The sequence below is a fragment of the Ahaetulla prasina genome, chromosome 2, assembly GCF_028640845.1.
Source record: "Ahaetulla prasina isolate Xishuangbanna chromosome 2, ASM2864084v1, whole genome shotgun sequence".
Lineage (NCBI taxonomy): Eukaryota > Metazoa > Chordata > Lepidosauria > Squamata > Colubridae > Ahaetulla > Ahaetulla prasina.
The window spans coordinates 193,150,815-193,170,265 of NC_080540.1; the positions used below are offsets into that span (position 1 = coordinate 193,150,815).

Consider the following 19,451-nt stretch of genomic DNA (forward strand, 5'->3'; position numbering starts at 1 on the left):
ATATTTTATTTCTTTTATTTTTTTTTATCACTATGTGGCTCTGCAACAGTGCAGAGTAGCATATACACAAAACCCAGAAGTAATCCAATTTAAATTTAATTTCCAAGCCAGCGGCATATAAATTTCGTAAAATATGTAATAAAATTATTTCAAAATAATTTAGTATAACTTAATGGTCTGTTTGATGTGTTTATAAAGAATGCTAAAATATTTTAATAATTAAAAACAAGTTTTAAATTTGAATTCATTTTTATACTCTATAAAAACATCGAAGAATTTTTAAAATGTCTATTTGGCTAGGAAAAGTATTAAATAATCCCCAAAATGAGAGAAAATTTATCTGTTCAGTTCTGCCACCTTAATTAATTACAGTACAATGAAATATGGGGGGGGGGAGGAACCCAACTTCATATATGCCTATTCAATGCTGCAGGTAGTAACAGGTATTGCATCCATTCTAAGCAAATACTGTAACAGTTAAGCATTCGTGTTTTTTAAGGAATAAATTTGCATACGTACACAATAAAGGACAATGAAATGAGGAACAGATGTGCACGCTGGAAGCCGGGCAAAGTCGTGAGCCTCTACTTGAATATTCATGAATAGGCGGGGTCTAATTCACTACTGACAGGTCTAGAACCACGAGAGGAACCTTCGGACCTCCCGCGGGGAAACACGCCCACTTTCTTTAGTCTCCCTCCTTATGTCCGACAGTAACCTCGGCAACACCTCCTCCTCCTGACCCCCTCCCTTTCTGGCTCTCTCCTGTCTTAGGACAGCCAATGAAAAGCTGAGAACCGCCTCACGCTCTGGACGCCACTCTTCCTTCCCAATAGAAATGGCTTCCCTCAACTCTCAACAAGCTAGATGTCCCTTCACGTGTGTGCGTAGGGAAAGGGGGGGGTGTAAAAAAGGTGTGGCTAACCTTTGCCTCAGTTAAGCGTTGAAGTTCTTGCTCCACCCTTCAGCCACCTGTTAGCCAATGGAAGGTAGGAGCCGGGAGTCTTGAAACCAATCGGCGCGACAGGAAAGTCGGCAGGGGCGTGGCTTAGGTGCGGGGGCCGCCGCGGCGGTACTACTACCGCCGCTGTTAACCGGGTTCGAAAGGGGTAACGGACTGGGCTCGGAGTCGGTTGGGTGGCCCGGCGGAGAAGATGGCGGAAGACCTCGGGAGCGCCATCGCCGCCGTGGTGCGGCGCGGGCTCGGCTTGACCCTGGCCGAGATAGCGAAGTCGTTGGGCAGTTCGGAACAGGCACTTCGCCTCATCGTCTCAATCTTCCTGGGTGAGTAAAGGCGAGGAGGAGGGACGAGCGGTGCGGTGCCACGAGGGAGAGATCGAGCCTGCCCCGGCGCTTCCCCCCTCCTTCCTTCCTTCCTTCCCTCCCTCCCTCCCCGCCGCTCGGGATACCTAAAAAGCCCCGCGTCGTCTTGCCTTTCCAGGGTCCAATTGAGGCAGGGGTCCCCGGGAGAGGGCGACTGGGCTTCTCACGGGAGCAGGGGCGGCCCCCGTGAAACCAGATCCCGGTAGGCTGGTCTGCTGGTCTGCTTCATGCCTGCTCTGACAGACGATCCCCTGTACATACCTTTTTCTGCATTTATGGTCGTCCTTATTGCCTTACAGATATCTGGCGTCAGCCCCAGGTTGTCATAAATCTCTGGAGCAGCAAACTCTTCTGAATGACAGTCTGCGAAGCAGGGGGTGGTAGCGCTCCTGTAGCTCTCTGACGGCTGGGTAGTGCCGGGAACCGGGGAAACGAGCAGCCTTGCATGACAAGTTGCGCCTACTGACTTTTTTTCCTTTATATGCCCCCAGGGATGTCTGCAAAAAAGTGTGGAGACAGGTGTTTAAAGTGTTAACGAGGCTGCTTTTCCTGTTTATCCTAGCTATTACAGGGTCAAGGAATTATTGACTCTACTTCTCTTGTGTCTGTGATAGCCCACTGGTTGCAAGGTCCCATTAAAATTTAGAAGAGCAAACTCCCGGGATAAAAACAGCAAATTAAAAGATAGCAGAGCTATTCTTCAGGAATGGCAACTTTTTCACTCCCAGTTTTTGCTCAGACATTTCTTAAGAATTCATGAGCCTTTCTATCTGCCTTTTGCATCAGTAGTTAACAGCTGGCAATAGAAGCTTGAATGAGGAAATGTTTTTCTTAGGAGATGGTTAAATATGTGAAATGAACATGAATCATTAGTTCAAGATTTGGCAAAACTTTTAAAATATTATGGCTTGTAGATGTTGGAGCGATGCATATTTACGTAAAAGAAGATGACTGCTTATGTTCTGTTTCAATTTGATAATCTAAATTGTGAAAATGAACCCTAGATCTGGGAATCTGGAAATACCTCTGATGTTGAAACATGAGAATGTGGTAATTATAGTTCCAGATGGAACTACTGCTATATTGTGTTCTTACAAAACAGAGGAATTTTATTTTTTATGAATGCTTGCACTTGTAAGAAAAAATACAGGTATCACTTGCTTATTTTAATTACTGTTCAACCCTAGAAGTTATCCTTCTATATGTTTTGATCTAAGCGCTGTTAAACTTGCGGCCCGTGGGCTGGATGCATCACATGCTAGCCATACCACACCTGGTTTAGTGAAGGAGGAAAAAGTTGTGATCTGTCACATGATGACGCAAGTTTGACACCCCTGATCTAAGTTGACAACAACACTTCTTAACCTTTGTAGAAAATGAAAGTTCTCATTTTCTACAAAGAAAGCCATATTATCAATTGCAAACATGATAATGTATACCAGAGGACATTAAACCACATTGATTCTGAGCTCAGTGACGTGGCATATAAGTTTTGTTTCATCACTGAAAATTCATTCCAGCTAATATATTACCATTCAGTTGATAGATAATATCTATATATATAAAAGCAAAATCCACTCACTCATCAGAATGGTGAAGCCTACAAACTTGAAATTTGGCACATACATTCCTCTTGGCTTCCAGGTGCTCGCTAAGAAAGGATTTTTCGAAATGACCATCAGATCATTAGTATTTCATATACAGTATATTAACACGCTCTGATGCTAAGGAGTTAGACGTTCTCCTCCTCCTCACATGAAAAGTTCCAACTCCCACTTGCTTCACATTCCGTTACCTCAGATCAAACTGGCAGACGTTCCACTCCTTCACTCAGGAGTGGTCTGGGGCTCCTCACAGTACTAAACATCGCTACCTCACCAAAATGTCTACGCCTTCCACCTATGGAACTGCTTCCGTACTAGAGGCGGCGGGAAAGATATTCCCTTATGTGTTTCAATCATCAACCACCACTGAGCCAACAGATTTTGGAACCAAATTTCTCCTGCATAGTGTCCCAGTCCCAACTCACTTCTTACACTGACCTCCTCAGTTCAGACGAATCTGTTCCTTCTACTGTAACACCAGTTAAAGGGAAAAGACTGTCTTTCTGCTGCCCGGAAGTAAAATGGATGCTTCCAAATTGTGTCTTTTAGAGCCAGAGAGGTGAAAAAGGGAAATTTTATCCCAAAATTCGAAGTGCAGGGGCAGGTCTACCACAGGATAGGGAGTATCATGACGGAGCCTCACCTTCATTTCTCAAGATATATTTTGTTGGTGTTGATGACAATGAGAGTCTATCAAGACCATGGGGATGCTACAATGGCCATAAGGTGTGAAAAATGGTCATAAATAGCGAAGCAAGGATATCCAGCTAGTATATATATATATAAAGAACACTATGTCTTGATTGATCCTCTTATCTTATGCACTTATTGTTTTTCCGTTCTAGTTCATATAAGTAAAAGAACTGTGTAGCACGTAGGGGTGCCTAAGCTATTTTGTAGAAGAGTGTAGGAACTAGGATCATAATTGATTATTTTGGGGGGAAGGGAAACCTGATTTTTTTTGGTTCATACTATGCTGCTTTCTCAACTGAAAAACAGTATAATTTTGGAGACCAGATACTGACCAAATCCAGCACAATTTGCCAATGGAATGCTATCCATTTGAGCTACATAATTCTTTTTGTTCCTATTCTTAATAGTCAAGAATACCCTGAAGAGCAAATTAAGAATCACTTGTGTTGATATATGAAGGTGGAAAGCCCTTATTTATGTATAAGATCTCAGCATCTTACTTCATCTCAAAGTTTCAAAAGCTATTTGGTTTCACCAGTATGGCAGAACCAGTAGTAATTAACTCTGTATCTCTTATAGAAATCTTGGCCTTCCCATCCAGGGAGTTCTCTCTCCTATAGTTAAAACTACTTAGTTGTTTCCCAAGCTTCTCTCTGTTGTAAACTCTGCTGATCTCAGAGTAGAATGGCTTTAAATTAATGTACTTCTGCCAGTTTTTAAAGATCAGGTAACATGCCTATTCAAGGATCTAGGTGTGCTTATATTCATTGTTTCCATTAACCATTCATCTAAAGGCTTGTATGTTGAGATGACTGTTGCTGCACCCTCTTCCATACATCTGTATGTTCCTGTATCTCAGTGGGTAATTATTTTAAGGCAACACCAAGATGATTGCATTGTAGACCTATGCATTGGGAGAATTGCAGATTTGTAGATATTTTCTCATTTCAGGTGTGTGCTTAATTAAGGTTTCCAAGGTGTTGTGTAAGATCTTCAAAGCAGCCATGTTTGAAACATGTATTCAGCACTGTGGCTTGTCAAGATTCCTCAAGTTTACATGGAATAGAAGTTTTTATCTTTTCACATTAGCTTTCCCATTGCTTACTTACTTCCCAAATTTTCTCTGGTAGCTTTTAACACACAAATTTAATATAAATAAAATACATATCTGATATATGTTTAGTTCTAGTAACCTACCCACGTGTATATGCCATTTTCAAATAGGGTTAAGTTCAGGTTTTGAGTGTTCTTAGTTTTGTTGGAATAATAATATTGCTGTACCATTTGATGCTGAACTAAAAAAAAAGTTTATTACATTGCCATCAGCACTTACTGATGCCATCAGAACTCACTTTTGTTCTCATATCTGTTCCATATCCCATTTCTGAGAGAGAGAGAAAAGTAGTCCAACCTCCAAGTCAGGATCCCACATCATACAATTCAGTCCTGCCTCCTGTGATTGGCAGCATTTGATGATGCCTTAAGCATAGTGAAGTTTTCTTTGTAGACACTGGGATAAAAGTGTTTGCATGCAAAATATATGCCCTGTTACTGTTATGTGAGTCTTCATAGAGAAATGTTGAAAGCCCCAAACCTCAGGCAATCTGAATAGACTAGATTATAGTAATGGTGATAATTTTGCTCTTTTAATGTTAACATTGAACTGTAGCAAAAATAGTGTGTTGATAGTTTGGAATGTTATTTGGAGGTAAGTATAACCTGAAGGTGGCAACATTTATTGACAAATAGAAAGCAATAATGAAAGAACAATGGATAGAATACTTGGAATCAGAAAAAAGTCATCCTGACTCAGTTGATATCTTTTCCTAGCTTTTGTTCATTTGTATAATAATAATTCATTTCAATGCAGCTTTCATGGAAGGAATTTGCAAACAGTTTGGATCTGTAGCTAATAATTACAAACCTGTTGCTCTATTTCTACAATTGTTTATAGGGCAAAAAATCCAAATAAATCAAAGGTATGCAATACAAAAAGGATTAAAAAATTATGAAAGCAGAATAGCATTAGCAGATATAAGCACTTCAAATTTAAATTAAAAAGCTGGAAAATAAGTATCTCTGAACTAAAGCATACATGTATTGAACAAATAATACAATTTAAAATAGACTTCCGAAGAAAACATCCTATGTTGGAATATCATAATCCATGGTTTCTGTCTTTGTTGGCAGAGAACTAGGGAAAAAGCATTTTGTGAAGTTTTTAATGCACAAAAGTATATTGGCGGGAACAGAGTATTAACTAAATTTATATTCAAGGTGGACTATTATTTTTTACATGAGCCTAGACAATAGGTAATGTTTTGATTGAGAATCTTACAAAGTTTACAGGTTTTCATTTTAATGAACTTCCACATCAGCAACTTTAAAGAAGTCTATATACTTCTTACAGTTTGTATAATTTTGGATTCTAAAAATCAGCATTTTTCTTTTGAAATTCTTTGCTTCTCTGGATATGTAGACAAAATATGTGATGATCTTGCAAAAGATAAGCACATTGCAATTCAGTCATAATGTTCAGAATGGTTGTGTGAACTTGGTCCTTAAAAATACACATTTGCCATTACAATTGCTGATTTATTTGAAAAAAGGGTATGTATTTTCTAAGCCTCGCATTGTTCTGAGAAGCAAAAGAAAGTGGTAAATATACATATGCAAATACATTGCACCGAATGCATTTGTTTTTTCCCAGTGCTGCTTTTGGGAATTGCATCTTAGATTTATAAGCTTCATAAATGTATTTAAGCCAGAGGTGTAAACAAACAAATGCAAATCACAGACAATGGATTGCTGTGTTTCTTTCAGTACATTTTTATCACACATTTTCATTTCTATATAAATGTTCCATGTAATTGAGCTATTTTAATAGTGCTTTGGAAATCTAGACAATCTGATGAGTTTAATTGATTCCCTCAAAAAACAGTTAAACCTGATATACGGCAGCTTATAAGTTATATGGATTTGAGCTTTTGAAATTATTTGGAATTTTTGGGGGATGAATTCTGCAAAGGCTAAAATGTCAAAAATAACTACAAATTGAGAGTGTCCTTTTGCAGGATTTTTGTAAGTGAGAAAGATGTTTGTAGAAATTGTATATTTATTAATAGCTGAGTATTAATATCATTCATATATGTATGTATGTCTCTATAAAACATATATCCAGGAAGGGGCAAGAGGGTGAAATCCAGTTTATGATATTGTTTTTATATTATATGGCAGCTGGGTTACTATATTTCCAGTGTGACCTAGTCTAGTGGACAGAAAAACTTGTATTACAGAATGTGGCATGTTTTGTTTTAAAAGTTCAGTTTGTGAAACTTGCATGTGTAACCTGGCCAAAGACAAAAAGCAGAAGTGAATTGAGGTGGCTTTTTTGCTTGCAGTTCATACTGCACTTAAGAAAAATAAAGTATTTTATAAAGACATATAAAATATTAGTACCTTAGGATAGATTACTTATATAGTATTTTATATCTCATTATAAAAAATAGGAAAATATTGTGATTAGAGACACAAAATAACTCTCATAATTGGGGACTATGTCTTCTAAGGAAGTAATTCAGGAAATCCTTTTACAGTTTCAATAGAAATTTTCCTGTGGCTATTTTAGAGTGAAATTTAAATTTATGCTGCTTATTTGAAACAGGAGCTTGGGCTGTATATGCTGAGGTGCATTGCAGCTCTATAAAGCTTTAGTTATTGCATCAGTATAGAAGGCAGGAAAGAAAGAAAGGGGTTTCACTTGTACATATTATTAAAGGGTCGAAGCAAATTTTACTGTTTTTCCTGAGTTCTGTTACTCTTAATATTTGAAGTCACTCGTAATGTTTGAATGATTATTTTCCCTATTTTCTAATAATCAGTTTAGGGAGATTTGGATACATAAAACTTAAACATACTTTACTATAGAAAACTATAATTACTATGGATTCCAACACGATGAGGGGGGAATACGGTGTACTTCATTTAATATGGATCCCAAAACATTTTGAAGAAAACCCTCTTCAGAGGAATTGTACTATAAAAATGGCATTCATAGCATGGGTATACTCAAAGAGATCGAATAAAACATAATTTTTCTTTCTTTTCTATTTGGTTTTCCATACATTTTCTGTTTGTCTCCAGTATGACCTCTGCAGATATTTTTCTTGTTAACTGCCAGGCTTACTGTCCTAAGTTTTAAGTTTTCTTAAGGTTGTTCTCGGGTTAAAATCACAGGGAAGACAAGGGATATTTTACTCAAGAGATGTATGTTTATGAGAAGAAGATAGAAAAAAAGAAATGGCTTAATACTTAATATAGTATTTAACCTGAATTTTTAAAATTTCTTGGGTTTTTTGCCTGGTTATGGTATAGTAATACTTTTAATTCATTCATTGCATAATGTTGTACACTTAATGGTAGTTCCCTGTTTACTAGGATCTCTTGCTAATGGAAAGGACTGTTTTAATATCTACAAAGTATAGTTTTTTAAAATAAAAATCATTTTGTGTGTGTTAGGAGCAGCAATTTGATGTCCCTGTTCTTTATATAGAAAAGGTTCTTGATTAAGTAATACTATACCTATATTAAGTACAAAGGAAATGTTGCAACAGTGAGCAAGGTTTTTTGTTGTCAAGCATTATTTTACTAGCTAAATAATAGATGAAGCAAGGTGCAGAGAATGAAAAATGGCTGGATGTTGAAACCATGGGACTGCATCTATTGGTCCTGAAATATAGGATGAAATATAGAAAAGGCTATGTCTTTATTACAGATTTTTTTATTTTAGAGTCCTCTAAATGTGCTGGACTATAGTTCCAATCAGCCTCAGCCACCATAAGGAAGACTGGTTACGGATGAAGGAAATTGTAGACCAACACATCTGGAGAATATTATGTTTGTGAAGGTTGCTTTTCTGAGTACCATGCAGATTTCAACTATTAATTTGGATTATTGAGATGCAAACACTTAAATTGGGTAATTGGCAGTTTTTGAAAATGTAACATTTACAGGTTCCTTCCTTATTATAAATTCACAGCTGTAATAATAACTGAATATTTTTTCTAACTATAAAAAAGGAAAAATATATATCTAGTGCTGTTACAAGGCTTCTCTATTTGCCTCTACTGCAGTGAAAAACTTACAACTAAAAACATTGTTTCCAATTTTATACTACAGCTTTATAGTATAGTAGACAGATGCAGGGTCAGTCAAAAAGGACTCAGATGCCCACATACGCAAAGAATCAGGAACAAAGGGTAAACTTGAAATCTAGTACATGTGGGCAGGTACATTATTGCCATTACTAAAATTTGGTGGGTTGAAAACTATGCCTGGAACATACTACTAGAATGATTTAAATTGTTCAAAAAAAGCAGAGATAACAAGCGATTGGACAACCATTTGTTCTTTCCAAAAATACAGTCTCCAAATTTTGTAAGGTTAGTGTACTCATTTTGTAGCCTCCTATTCCCCTAAAACTATTGGCTATCAAAAAGTGGCCTACGTCTTGGACAGAAGATCAGAATATAAGAATATATATAATTTAATTTTGTGAAATACAGATGCACTGTATTGATTTCACTTGCTTTCTCTCTTTAGGATACCCCTTTGCCTTGTTCCAACGCTACTTCCTTTTCCAGAAAAGTGACTACCTCATCCATATCTATAATACAATAATGGGACTTTCACTTGCCTACTTCAACTTTGGTAAGATAGCTAGAAGAAGAGTACCCTACTACCCTGTTTCCCCCAAAATAAGACATCCCCTGATAATAAGCCCAATTGGGCTTTTAAGCGCATGGCAATAAGGCCAAGTGCTTATTTCAGGGCTCAAAAAAATATAAGACAGGGTCTTATTTTGGGGAAAACATGGTAGTGAGCACTGGGAAGGTGTCTGGGAGGGTGCGCAATGCTGCTTGTCTGTAAGGTGTTGTAATCACTTCTATTTACTTTCTTAGGGCCACAGTTCTGTCACTCTCTCATATGTGTCTTCGTACAGTTTCTCATCTTGAGGCTCATGGGTCGCACAGTCACTGCCATTGCCACTACCTTCTGCTTTCAGATGGTAAACATTTATTTATTTAAATTTACTAGCCACCCAACTTCAGTGAACATACTTCCTCCCTTCATGCTTTTCTATGGAATTCTGATTTTATCTGGGTCTGATGGGTTCAGCAAGTACTGTGAGGAAATTTCAGACAGAAAAAAACAGAATCTGTGCAATAGCATGTGATTTTAGCTAATGTTTTTCAGACATATTTGATGGCTGGCTATTATTTCACGGCCACAGAGCACTATGACATCAAATGGACCATGCCACATTGTGTCTTGACTCTAAAGATGATTGGTAAGTAATTCCACTTCATGCAGTTCCTAATCTATTCAGTTCCATCTGGTCCCTTTATACTCAATCTTGTGGTTTTAATTTATTGCTTTGGAGATCCCAGAGTTCTTATATCTTTAAAAACCATAACTGATATCTCAAACCCAGATATTACTTAGCTGAGCTGTGATTAGATCCATATCAGTTCTATATTGGCTGTCCCCAAAGTGTTCAATAGGCATATTTCTTGTTTGATAATATATATTTTTTGTAGGTTTGGTTATTGATTACTATGAAGGCAGGAAGGAAGAGGTGAGTAGTACCAGTTTTTTCCCTCCATTATTCTTTAATCATGAATTGGAATCATAAGAGAAATAAAAAACACTTCTGTGACTCATACCAGATCACCTGTGATTGTAAAAACATCCTCAGAATGTTCTTTATAGGATATAAATCATCACACATTTAGATTGAGACTTCAAAATGAAATGTAGATACTTACTGGAAATTCACAATGAAGGAAAAAGAGATCTTGCAGAAATTGAAGTCCAGATAGCTGTCAAATTGGTGAGCAGACTTAAAATCTATTTAGCTGCAAATGGAGGGCCTAAAATTATGTGTTTATTAAGAGAATAAAACTTACATTTGTTTTTATCACACCATCTTTCAAAAAGACTCAAGCAGAAGGGAACATTCCTGCATCTCATAGATCTTAGACAGTGGCACCCTTACTCCTTCATTTAAACAATGCAAACTTTCTTTATCATGAACATTTCTTTTTGCTTCCATTAAATATACTTGGAAGATTAAAGCAAAAGAAGAACATTGCATCATTGACCAGTTAGAAAAATAATTGTATTCCATTTAGCTGAAGATTTACAAATAAGACCAAGGAGGATGGTAACCCCCTTATGAAGTTCAGTGTTGGTTCACCAGATTTGGTTCATCGACTCTTTTGCATTAAAGACAGTATTACTACTGACCTTAAAAAAACTCAGAGTGAAAGCCTCCAAATTAAGGGCTAACAACATTTATTTGAATAGTTATCAGCATTTGATGCATCAAACTAAAACTAAAGAAAGGATGAGATGTTTTGTGTGCATGTGGCTAAAACTGTTATTATAGTACATTCATTCCTAAGTGGAAGTAAATGATCAGGCATGTAACTTGGATGTTTCTCAGAGTAAGTACAGAATTATTTAAAATATAGCAATGGTTCTTCATAGGAATGTTGGAGGCAAACATATTAAGATAAAGTGTCTGTATTTTTAAAATTATTTATTTTATTTCTTTACTAGCCTATTTTGCTGCTTCATTCAAGCTAACTCTGCTGTATGAATATAAATTCCAGCAGATAAACTTCCCACTGATCCCATTCTATGCCAGGGGTCACCAACCTTTTGGACCTCAAGGACCACTAAATTCGTAATTTTAAATCCCGCAGACCACTAATATTATCTGCCTAACGACCATCTGGGTGGGCATGGCTGGGGGGGTGTCATGTGACTAGGTGGGTGTGGTCAAGTCAATGTCACTCACATCAAGGGGCGCCTCGCTGGCCTCTACTCGCCCCTCCCTTCCCAGACACTCCTCGCCTGCCTGTCAGGGCTCCTTAGGGCCCCAACAGGAAGCAGTTGCTGAAGCTAAGGAGCCACCATGAGAAAGAGTTGGCAAAACAGCTGGCTCAGTTAAAATTGGATCTGAACGAGGAGGCTCAGCAGAAGCACCTCACTGAGGACTAGGAGCATAGGCTTTCCAAGCAGACGGAAGACCTGCGGGAATGCAAGGCCAGGTACCGGTGCCTGGAGGCTCAGGGGGCTGAGATGTTCAGCCAGTTCCAGGCCATGAGGCAGTCCCACTGGAACAAGGCCCTCCGGCTCTTTGCCACCAGCGGCACTTTCCTCCAGCCTTTGCCCAAAGCCCCACACCAGGAGGCTGAAGCAGACCCAAGCCCCCCTCCGACCCACACAAAAAGACCCCGAAGGGGGAGACCCTCTGCAGCAACAAAAACGTTCATTGCATGTATCCAGCCCAGGGGCCGTAGTTTGAGGACCCTGATTTAGTGCAATATAAAAACCGCAAATAATTTTTCTGCGGACCTCCAAAATTTTCTCATGGACCACCAGAGGTCCACAGACCGCCAGTTGGTGACCGCTGTTCTATGCAATACACTCAGAGCCTTCTTGGCAGACAATGGAACAGAGTTAAATGGGCAGTCTCTGAAGTCCTAAATTTGAAGATAATAGAATTGCTGCTAATTCTGTCAAAACCAAATTAGGCAGTCATACTGTACTAACAGAGGCCAAATTCTAGCAAAATAGGAAAATTTCCAGTACTCGAGACTACAGAGAAGGTAGTTTTCGACTTACAAAAGTTCATTTAATGGCCATTTGAAATTACAATGGCATTGAAAAAGTGACCAATAACCATTTTTCACACTTACGACTATTGCAGCATCCCCACGCTCATGTGATCAAAATTCAGATGCTTGGCAGCTGACTCAAAGCTAACTATTGGGTTTTAATGTCCTGGGATCATGTGTTCATCTTCTGCAGCCTTCTGACGAGCAAAGTCAATAGGGAAGCCAGATTCACTTAACAACCGTGTTACAAACTTAACATCTGCAGTGATTCATTTAACAACTGTGGCAATAAAGGTTGTAAAATGGGGCAAAACTCACTTAACAACTGTCTTGCTTAGTAACACAAAGTATTGTGGTCACAAGTCGAGGAGCACCTGTATGTTGCTTCAGAACAATGGAAGTGGGCTTCCTCGAAATGTTGATCTTGAGAAAACAAAAACTGAAATAGCCAACTCGGTGTTCAATTTAATGCTTTTTCCCCCTTTTCTGATTTTAACTGTTTAGCCTTGTTACATGTTTTTATAGAGCCAAGATTTTACAATTGGTCTTTAAAAGATTGTTGGCTTGGTAAGAGTATTGCAATTTGGATTTTTTATTTTGAATATTTTACAATGTTTAGATAAATTTTCTATTAACTTCTCTTCAAGTCTCTGGATAAAGACTATAAATAGCAGTGAGATGGCTTAAGAAGAATGTAATGTAGAAAATCTATGTGAGTTTTGTCTGCTGACATCCATAGGTTACTGGCAGTTTGACAATGGAAGGGTTTCTTGTTTGTGTGGGGAGTTTTTTAATCATTTGGAACATGTGGCTTATTAAATTGTTACAAGCACAGTGCTTGAAAAGAGATATTGGTAAGCTTCCCAGGTGCTGCAATCTTCAGCTTATCGTGGGTTCTGCTGTGGTTTTCTCTACCTCTGGTATCTGTTGCTGCACAACCAAAGAATAAGCTGATAAAACTGTAATTGGCAAACACTTGAAATGCTTACTGCATTAAGGAAATATTTTTTTCATCTTATTTTTAATTTTATAACCGTATATTTGTACAATTTGTTCTACTGTACACTATTTATGCAGCAGTATTCTGTTTATTTATTTATTTATTTATTTTATTGAAAGAGTTTTAAAAAACAAAAACATTTTTCCCCCTTTTTTCCCCCCTCCCAAAACCCTTCCCCTCCTCCCCCGGCTTCCTGGGTCAATCACAAGGTATTGTTACATAAACCAAACATAGAATAAAATTTTCCCTTCCAATCCAAATAACCACATCCAAAGCTTTTCATCTCCCAACCCCCTCCCCATTACATAAAATAACTTTCTAATTATTCAGTATTCTGTTTATTTTTATATACCACTTCTCTTTAAAATAGGCCTTGAAGCAGCTTACAATAACATTCAAAATGATTAAAGAATTACTTTTTTTCACCTAACACAGTTTTTAGCCAAGCAATTGAAATTTTGAACTCTGAGTAAAGTCTAGGTATAGAAGATCAGGTTCTTTTGAGATTCAAAACCTTATAGGAAAGGTTTCACTAATGTTAGTGTTGGTTTTTTTTATTATGGTGCAGGAATCCCTAGAACCTGACCAAAAACAGTTTGCTGTCCGGGGAGTCCCTACTTTGCTTGAGGTCTCTGGCTTCACCTATTTCTATGGTGCCTTCATGGTGGGCCCTCAGTTCTCTATGACACGATATCAGAAATTGGTGAAGGGTGAGCTGACTGATGTTCCAGGCCAAAGACCCAACAGGTAATCTTCCATGCTGAGGCCTCTACAAACCAACTGCCAAAGTCTTTCTCGTCAAGGATACATCTATGCAGCTCCCAAACTAACCCAACATTGTTGATACTATTTGCATTGGGAGCCATTTGGGGATTTTCACTTCTTAAGGAATATGGCGGAACCCTGACAGAATAATCTTTTAGTTGTGAAATGCTGATATTATGTGAACCATTTCAACCAAACCATATATTCCCTGTTTTGAAATATGACAATAGAGGGAGTCTAGATTTTCTGACATTTGTTACAGCTTGGTTCCTGCTCTTAAACGTCTACTTCTGGGAACTTTCTTCATGATAATCTACACTGTGGCGTCACCTTATATTGATGAGGAATATCTTGCCTCTGATGATTATATGGTAAGTAATGCTAAAGGCTTCTATAGAAAATAAAAATAGTGTTTGGCTACATTAGAATAACACTTTAGCTCACAAGAAACTTTATAATGATCGTCTCTTGAATAACAGCCTATAGCTCTCTGATCTATTGTTTTTCAGTTTTTTGTCATCCAGATGTGCTGAATTTAAATTTCGAGAATTTCAAATCAACGTAAGATTTGAAATGCAACCAATCTAGAGAGCATTAGATTGAACAGCTTGCTTTTAGTCATCTGCTAGTACAAATGCAACAGTATCCCTTGTTCCTAAAACACCAGAAAAACAACCAAGTATCTTTCTTTACCATTGTTTTTTCTCACTATTTGCTTTTACACACACACACACACACACACACACCTCTGTTTTGAAAATTCAACTTTTTATAAGTAATATATTGAGTAGTATCTTTTGATGAAAGAAAACAGTGCCAATGTATCACTAATATCTACAATAAAGCCACTTCATGAGTTGCCCGAGTCAAATTCTCAGACGTTCTCTGTGGGAATGCATGCACTCAGTGCTTTGATTTACACATCCTAACAATTTCTTTATAGTTCACATTTTGTCTGCCATGGCTTTCTTGTATGCTTCTACTGTTCCAAAATTTGAGACCAGGAAAGCTATTTCTGAAAGTGCCTTATTTCAGGCCTTATTTTTACCTACGATAAAATGCTGGACTATTAAAAATAAATGTGCTCCTTCTGGCTTTTAAGCGAGGGCATTTTTTTTTGTATTTACTGTGTAATTTTATTTTGATATTTTAAAATGTCTTTAAATATAAAATACTTTTATGTTTGGTTTATGATATTGAAGTATATTTTTATACTATAAACTTGAGAAATAAAATAGTTAGTGCTAGATATTTATACAAAAAAAGTTTTGGCTTCTGACACTAATCTTATTTTACAAATGTGCTCTTATAATGCAGAAACAGTCCTTCTGGTTTCGCTGCTTTTATATATTGATCTGGGGCAAGATAATGCTTTACAAGTACGTTACCTGTTGGCTAGTGACGGTAAGCCTGGAAGTTGGCCAATTTATTTCCTTTCTTAATTTGGGGTCACCTTTGTTTTGAAAAGGACCATCCCTGCTACTATAAAAATATATATACGGAGTAGAAAAATAGATAAAAACAAGTAACCACAAAACATAAATCTCTTAAACTTCAAAGGTCCTCACAAGAGAGATGCATCTTTACAGAGAGTGAGTGAAAGGCAAACCTATTCCCAACTGATATTTAGGCTACTATTACTCGGGCAACGGAGGTAGTTCTAGCTAATCTAACCTATTCAGTAGTTTAAAAAATAACATCAATCCTTTAAACTGTACCCAGGAAGCAGTTTGGATTTACTACAAGTCTTGTACCAGTTTACACATCCAGACACTTTTCAAGATTACTCCCACATAGAATATGTTGTTATAGTTCAAGCTGTCACTAAGGTGGGGAAAAGTAGCTGAATGTGACCACTTCAAGAATCATTGTAGCTGGTGGGTTTCCTGTAATTGTTCAAATCTATGCTCCTCACCACAGCTGCCACATGTGAATCCAGATCAAGCTGAAGATCTCTTCTTTCAGGGAAGTCTCATTTGTAGCTCACTTTGCTACTAATTAACACTGGATTTAATTTTAGCTTCTTGTTCTTAGTCTGCCCCTAATCCAGGACATTGAATGTTTTCTAATTAGGTTAGATAGAACAATATCTAATTGGCAGAATTTAATAATCTTGTTATTTTCATTCTAGGAAGGAGTTTGCATCTTAACTGGGCTAGGCTACAATGGAAAGGATGAAAAGGAGGTACCACAGTGGGATGCTTGTGCCAACATGAAAATCTGGATGTTCGAGACAACTCCTTATTTTACAGGAACCATTGCCTCCTTCAATACTAACACCAACAACTGGATAGCCCGGTGAGCATAACTTGGCTGTTTTCTGCAGAACAGTTTGAGTCAGCTGGACACCAAGAGTGGAATAGGGATGGGATGGGGATAGGATTGTGTTTGGGGGAGATTAGGTGATTTTTGTGTGCAAGGTTTGAGTGAACAATTTGCAGCTCCCAGAGTATTTTTTACCACTACTGCAGAAAATCAGCTACAGGTCTCCCATGGAGTTTGAGCAACATAATACACAAAAACACAGAGAAAACTCCAAAACTCACTCAATCATATGATATGACTCTGCCCCCTTGCATCATTGCCCAACCCATTGCAGTTTGTAGTCCTCTAAAAAATGTTATGCCTCCCAGGATTGCGGTTTGGCTTAAAAAGCAGAGAATATACTGCTGGAGGCTAAGAGAATTGGGCTAGTCAATGCCTAGAATGGGAGTAAGAATTAAATGTATGTTCCATGATGAAAGAAATGCAGCTAGTCTCCTTACACTTCCACACACATACACACAAAAAATTCTAGGAATTATTTTGACTAAGAGCTAGGAGCTAATAGCTCTTAGTCAAAAATTATTTTGACTAAGAGCTAGGAGCTAATAGCTAGGAGCTATTCAGAGCTCTGAAACAGTATCCCTGATTTCTGGTATTCCAACTGAGGACCTTTTATATTTGGAAGTTTTAGTAAGCATCTTGTATTCTCACACCATTCAAAACTAGAGCCTGCTAAATTTTAATATTTGCCCTTTATTTTGAACAGCCTGAAGTTAAAGAATAAAATTTGGCAGTTTCTTGGATTTCTTTGTTAAGTGGTTTTTTTCTGAAGAAACAAAATAATGCTGACGCTTGCCCTGACAGTATTACATTTCCATTCCTAGCTATATATACAAACGTCTGAAATTCTTGGGAAACAAGTTACTATCACAAGCTTTATCTTTGCTTTTCCTGGCCATCTGGCATGGGCTACACTGTGGATATCTAGTTTGCTTCCAAATGGAGTTCCTGATTGTCATTGTGGAGCGGCAGGTGAGGACCTTTTAAAGCATTACCTTAGATATTTGGATCCACTTTTAAAAAGTCAGATTGAGTGAATTATAGATTGAGTGACAAAATTGTGCTGAGGCATCCATGGGCACAAGTAAGACTAGTCAAACTGATAAAACCAGTGGTGTGCTGCAAGCCCCACTTGTTTTCTACATGCAGCATTGCACTTATGCTCAGTGGGAATGGAACTTGCATTGTGACACTGCTTTCATTCTAGTAAAAGGAACAAGATCAGGAGCCCCTAAATCTGCAGTTCATCCAGTTCATTGAATCAGGTTGTTTCAGATTACATTTTAGCACATGGATGAATCCAGCAATTAACACAATGTGCAAAGACTCTTAAGTACTGAAAGTTGTTTTTGAGCTTCCTCAGTAACACATTTATGCTAAGTTGTTAAGTTGAACTCTTCTTAAGAGAATGAAATAAAATGGTAAATCTGTGCATTTCAGTGTGTGGAAGACATTAGTAAATGTAAATACATGCAGGAAAAAAAATAAAGAAATGCAGATTACATTCTTTGAAGTGGTTGACAGCTGCAACACATTGGTTTAGGGAAACAGTCTCTTGATGAACCCAGGACAATTTCAAGCTGAGCAGTTCGAGGCCGATTGGCAACTTGTGATAATTTATTGAAATACCAAATGATTGTTGAAGCAACCACTGCTCGAGTGAGATGGCAATAAGCTCACTGAAGAGATTTTTCTGGGAGGTAGGATAGTAAAAAAATGGATAAGCATGTTTTGTTTGTCAACTGTAAGTTTAAAGCTTATTATGGTTTTTTTTTTTTTTCAATTACAGGCTATTAAACTGGTAAATGACAGTCCATTTCTGTCTGCCTTGGCTTCAAACACCATACTGAGGCCCTTCTTCTACCTGATTCAGCAAATTATTCACTGGATGTTCATGGGATATTCTCTAGTACCATTTTGCCTCTTTAGCTGGGAAAAGTGGATTAAGGTACCAAAGAAGCCAGATTCTCTAGAAGGGGGCATTTCCCCTTTATTTACTGGCTGGAGAAAGACACAGCACACTGACTTCCTCATCCTCTTTTGCAGGTGTACATGTCTATTTATTTCGCAGGCCATGTGTTGTTCTTTACATTGCTGTTTACATTGCCTTATTTCCGAAAAATATTTGTGCCACGAAAAGAAAAGTTAAAGAAAGATGAGTAACGGCCAAAAGGTGAGAGAACTGTTCTTGACTAGTCACTAGAGCAGAGTGGTCTTGGATGACATCTAGTTGACTCATTTTGCTTTTCCTTTCAGATTGTACCATGTGTGCATTTATTACAGGATGGTTGAAGCATCACCTGCCAAATTTGCTGTGGACAAACTGTATTATACAGTGACTGGGGTGAAAGAGCACAGGGGTCAAGACCCCAAACTAAGGGGAACAGGCTGCAGACCTCTTTACCCTTTCTACAGGTTGCCTTATCTCAACTTCTCCCCAGACACTTCCACCTCTGCAGTGTCAAGATTGTAAAGCACTTGATCCAGCTGCCATCCAGGAATGGAGCATTTGCCTGACTTTTTTACTTTCCAATTCCACTAGATAAAATTGGTCCAAGTTGGTTTTTCATTCATGCTTCAGCTGCTTCTTTTCACCAGATTTTGGAACTGGTAGTTTTTCTATTCTTACTAGCATTATTTGTAGCTTATGGTAAAAATGAGGAACATAGTTAGATGTGGTATACTGATTCTTCAGAGATTGACTGTCTCCTGGATGCACATGAAGATTACCCATTTTATCTCCACACCTTGTTCTTGTGCCTTTAATGAAGTGCACCACAGCAGCAGAGTATGCTTCTCTTTTTGTGCAGATAATTGCTTATATGCCAGTTGTACAGTTGGTACAGTTTCGCCAGAAAGAAGTGAAGAGTACACTTTAGCCAAAGTGTTTGTTTTGATCATTCTATTTTTCCTGATCACTTGGAGGAGACAAACAGTCACAGGCATCTTCAGGAGAGCAAGTGACAAAATAGTATGCATATCTTGCCAGTTTGGCATCAATGGACTAAGTGAGGCTACTTCTGGAAACAGTGATGGTATTGACGTTATTCAGTG

At 37.9% G+C, this 19,451-nt stretch overlaps 1 protein-coding gene across 2 annotated transcripts; it reads left to right on the forward strand.

The window, feature by feature from the left end:
- The first annotated feature begins 1,025 nt into the window (after nt 1-1,025).
- Nucleotides 1,026-18,966, forward strand: LPCAT3 (lysophosphatidylcholine acyltransferase 3). Of its 2 annotated transcripts, XM_058174155.1 has the most exons (14): nt 1,144-1,284; nt 8,410-8,597; nt 9,222-9,329; nt 9,581-9,687; nt 9,876-9,969; nt 10,220-10,257; nt 13,876-14,054; nt 14,335-14,443; nt 15,390-15,476; nt 16,204-16,370; nt 17,222-17,369; nt 18,187-18,345; nt 18,444-18,570; nt 18,654-18,966. In XM_058174155.1, exons 2-13 carry the CDS (start codon nt 8,579-8,581, stop codon nt 18,558-18,560), a joined length of 1,332 nt encoding a protein of 443 aa, XP_058030138.1. In that variant the 5' UTR covers nt 1,144-1,284; nt 8,410-8,578; the 3' UTR covers nt 18,561-18,570; nt 18,654-18,966. The 2 variants fall into 2 exon arrangements, with proteins under 2 accessions (XP_058030137.1, XP_058030138.1); XM_058174154.1 differs by lacking the exon at nt 8,410-8,597 and having other exon boundaries at nt 1,026-1,284.
- The last annotated feature ends 485 nt before the right edge of the window (nt 18,967-19,451 follow it).

Bases quoted from the DNA above. Each gene is read 5' to 3' on its own strand.
- LPCAT3 (XM_058174154.1), top strand. From the start codon at position 1,155: ATGGCGGAAGACCTCGGGAGCGCCATCGCCGCCGTGGTGCGGCGCGGG. The intron at 9,688-9,875 runs GTAAACATTTAT...AATGTTTTTCAG, and splicing joins CTACCTTCTGCTTTCAGATG to ACATATTTGATGGCTGGCTA. The intron at 15,477-16,203 runs GTAAGCCTGGAA...TTTTCATTCTAG, and splicing joins TTACCTGTTGGCTAGTGACG to GAAGGAGTTTGCATCTTAAC.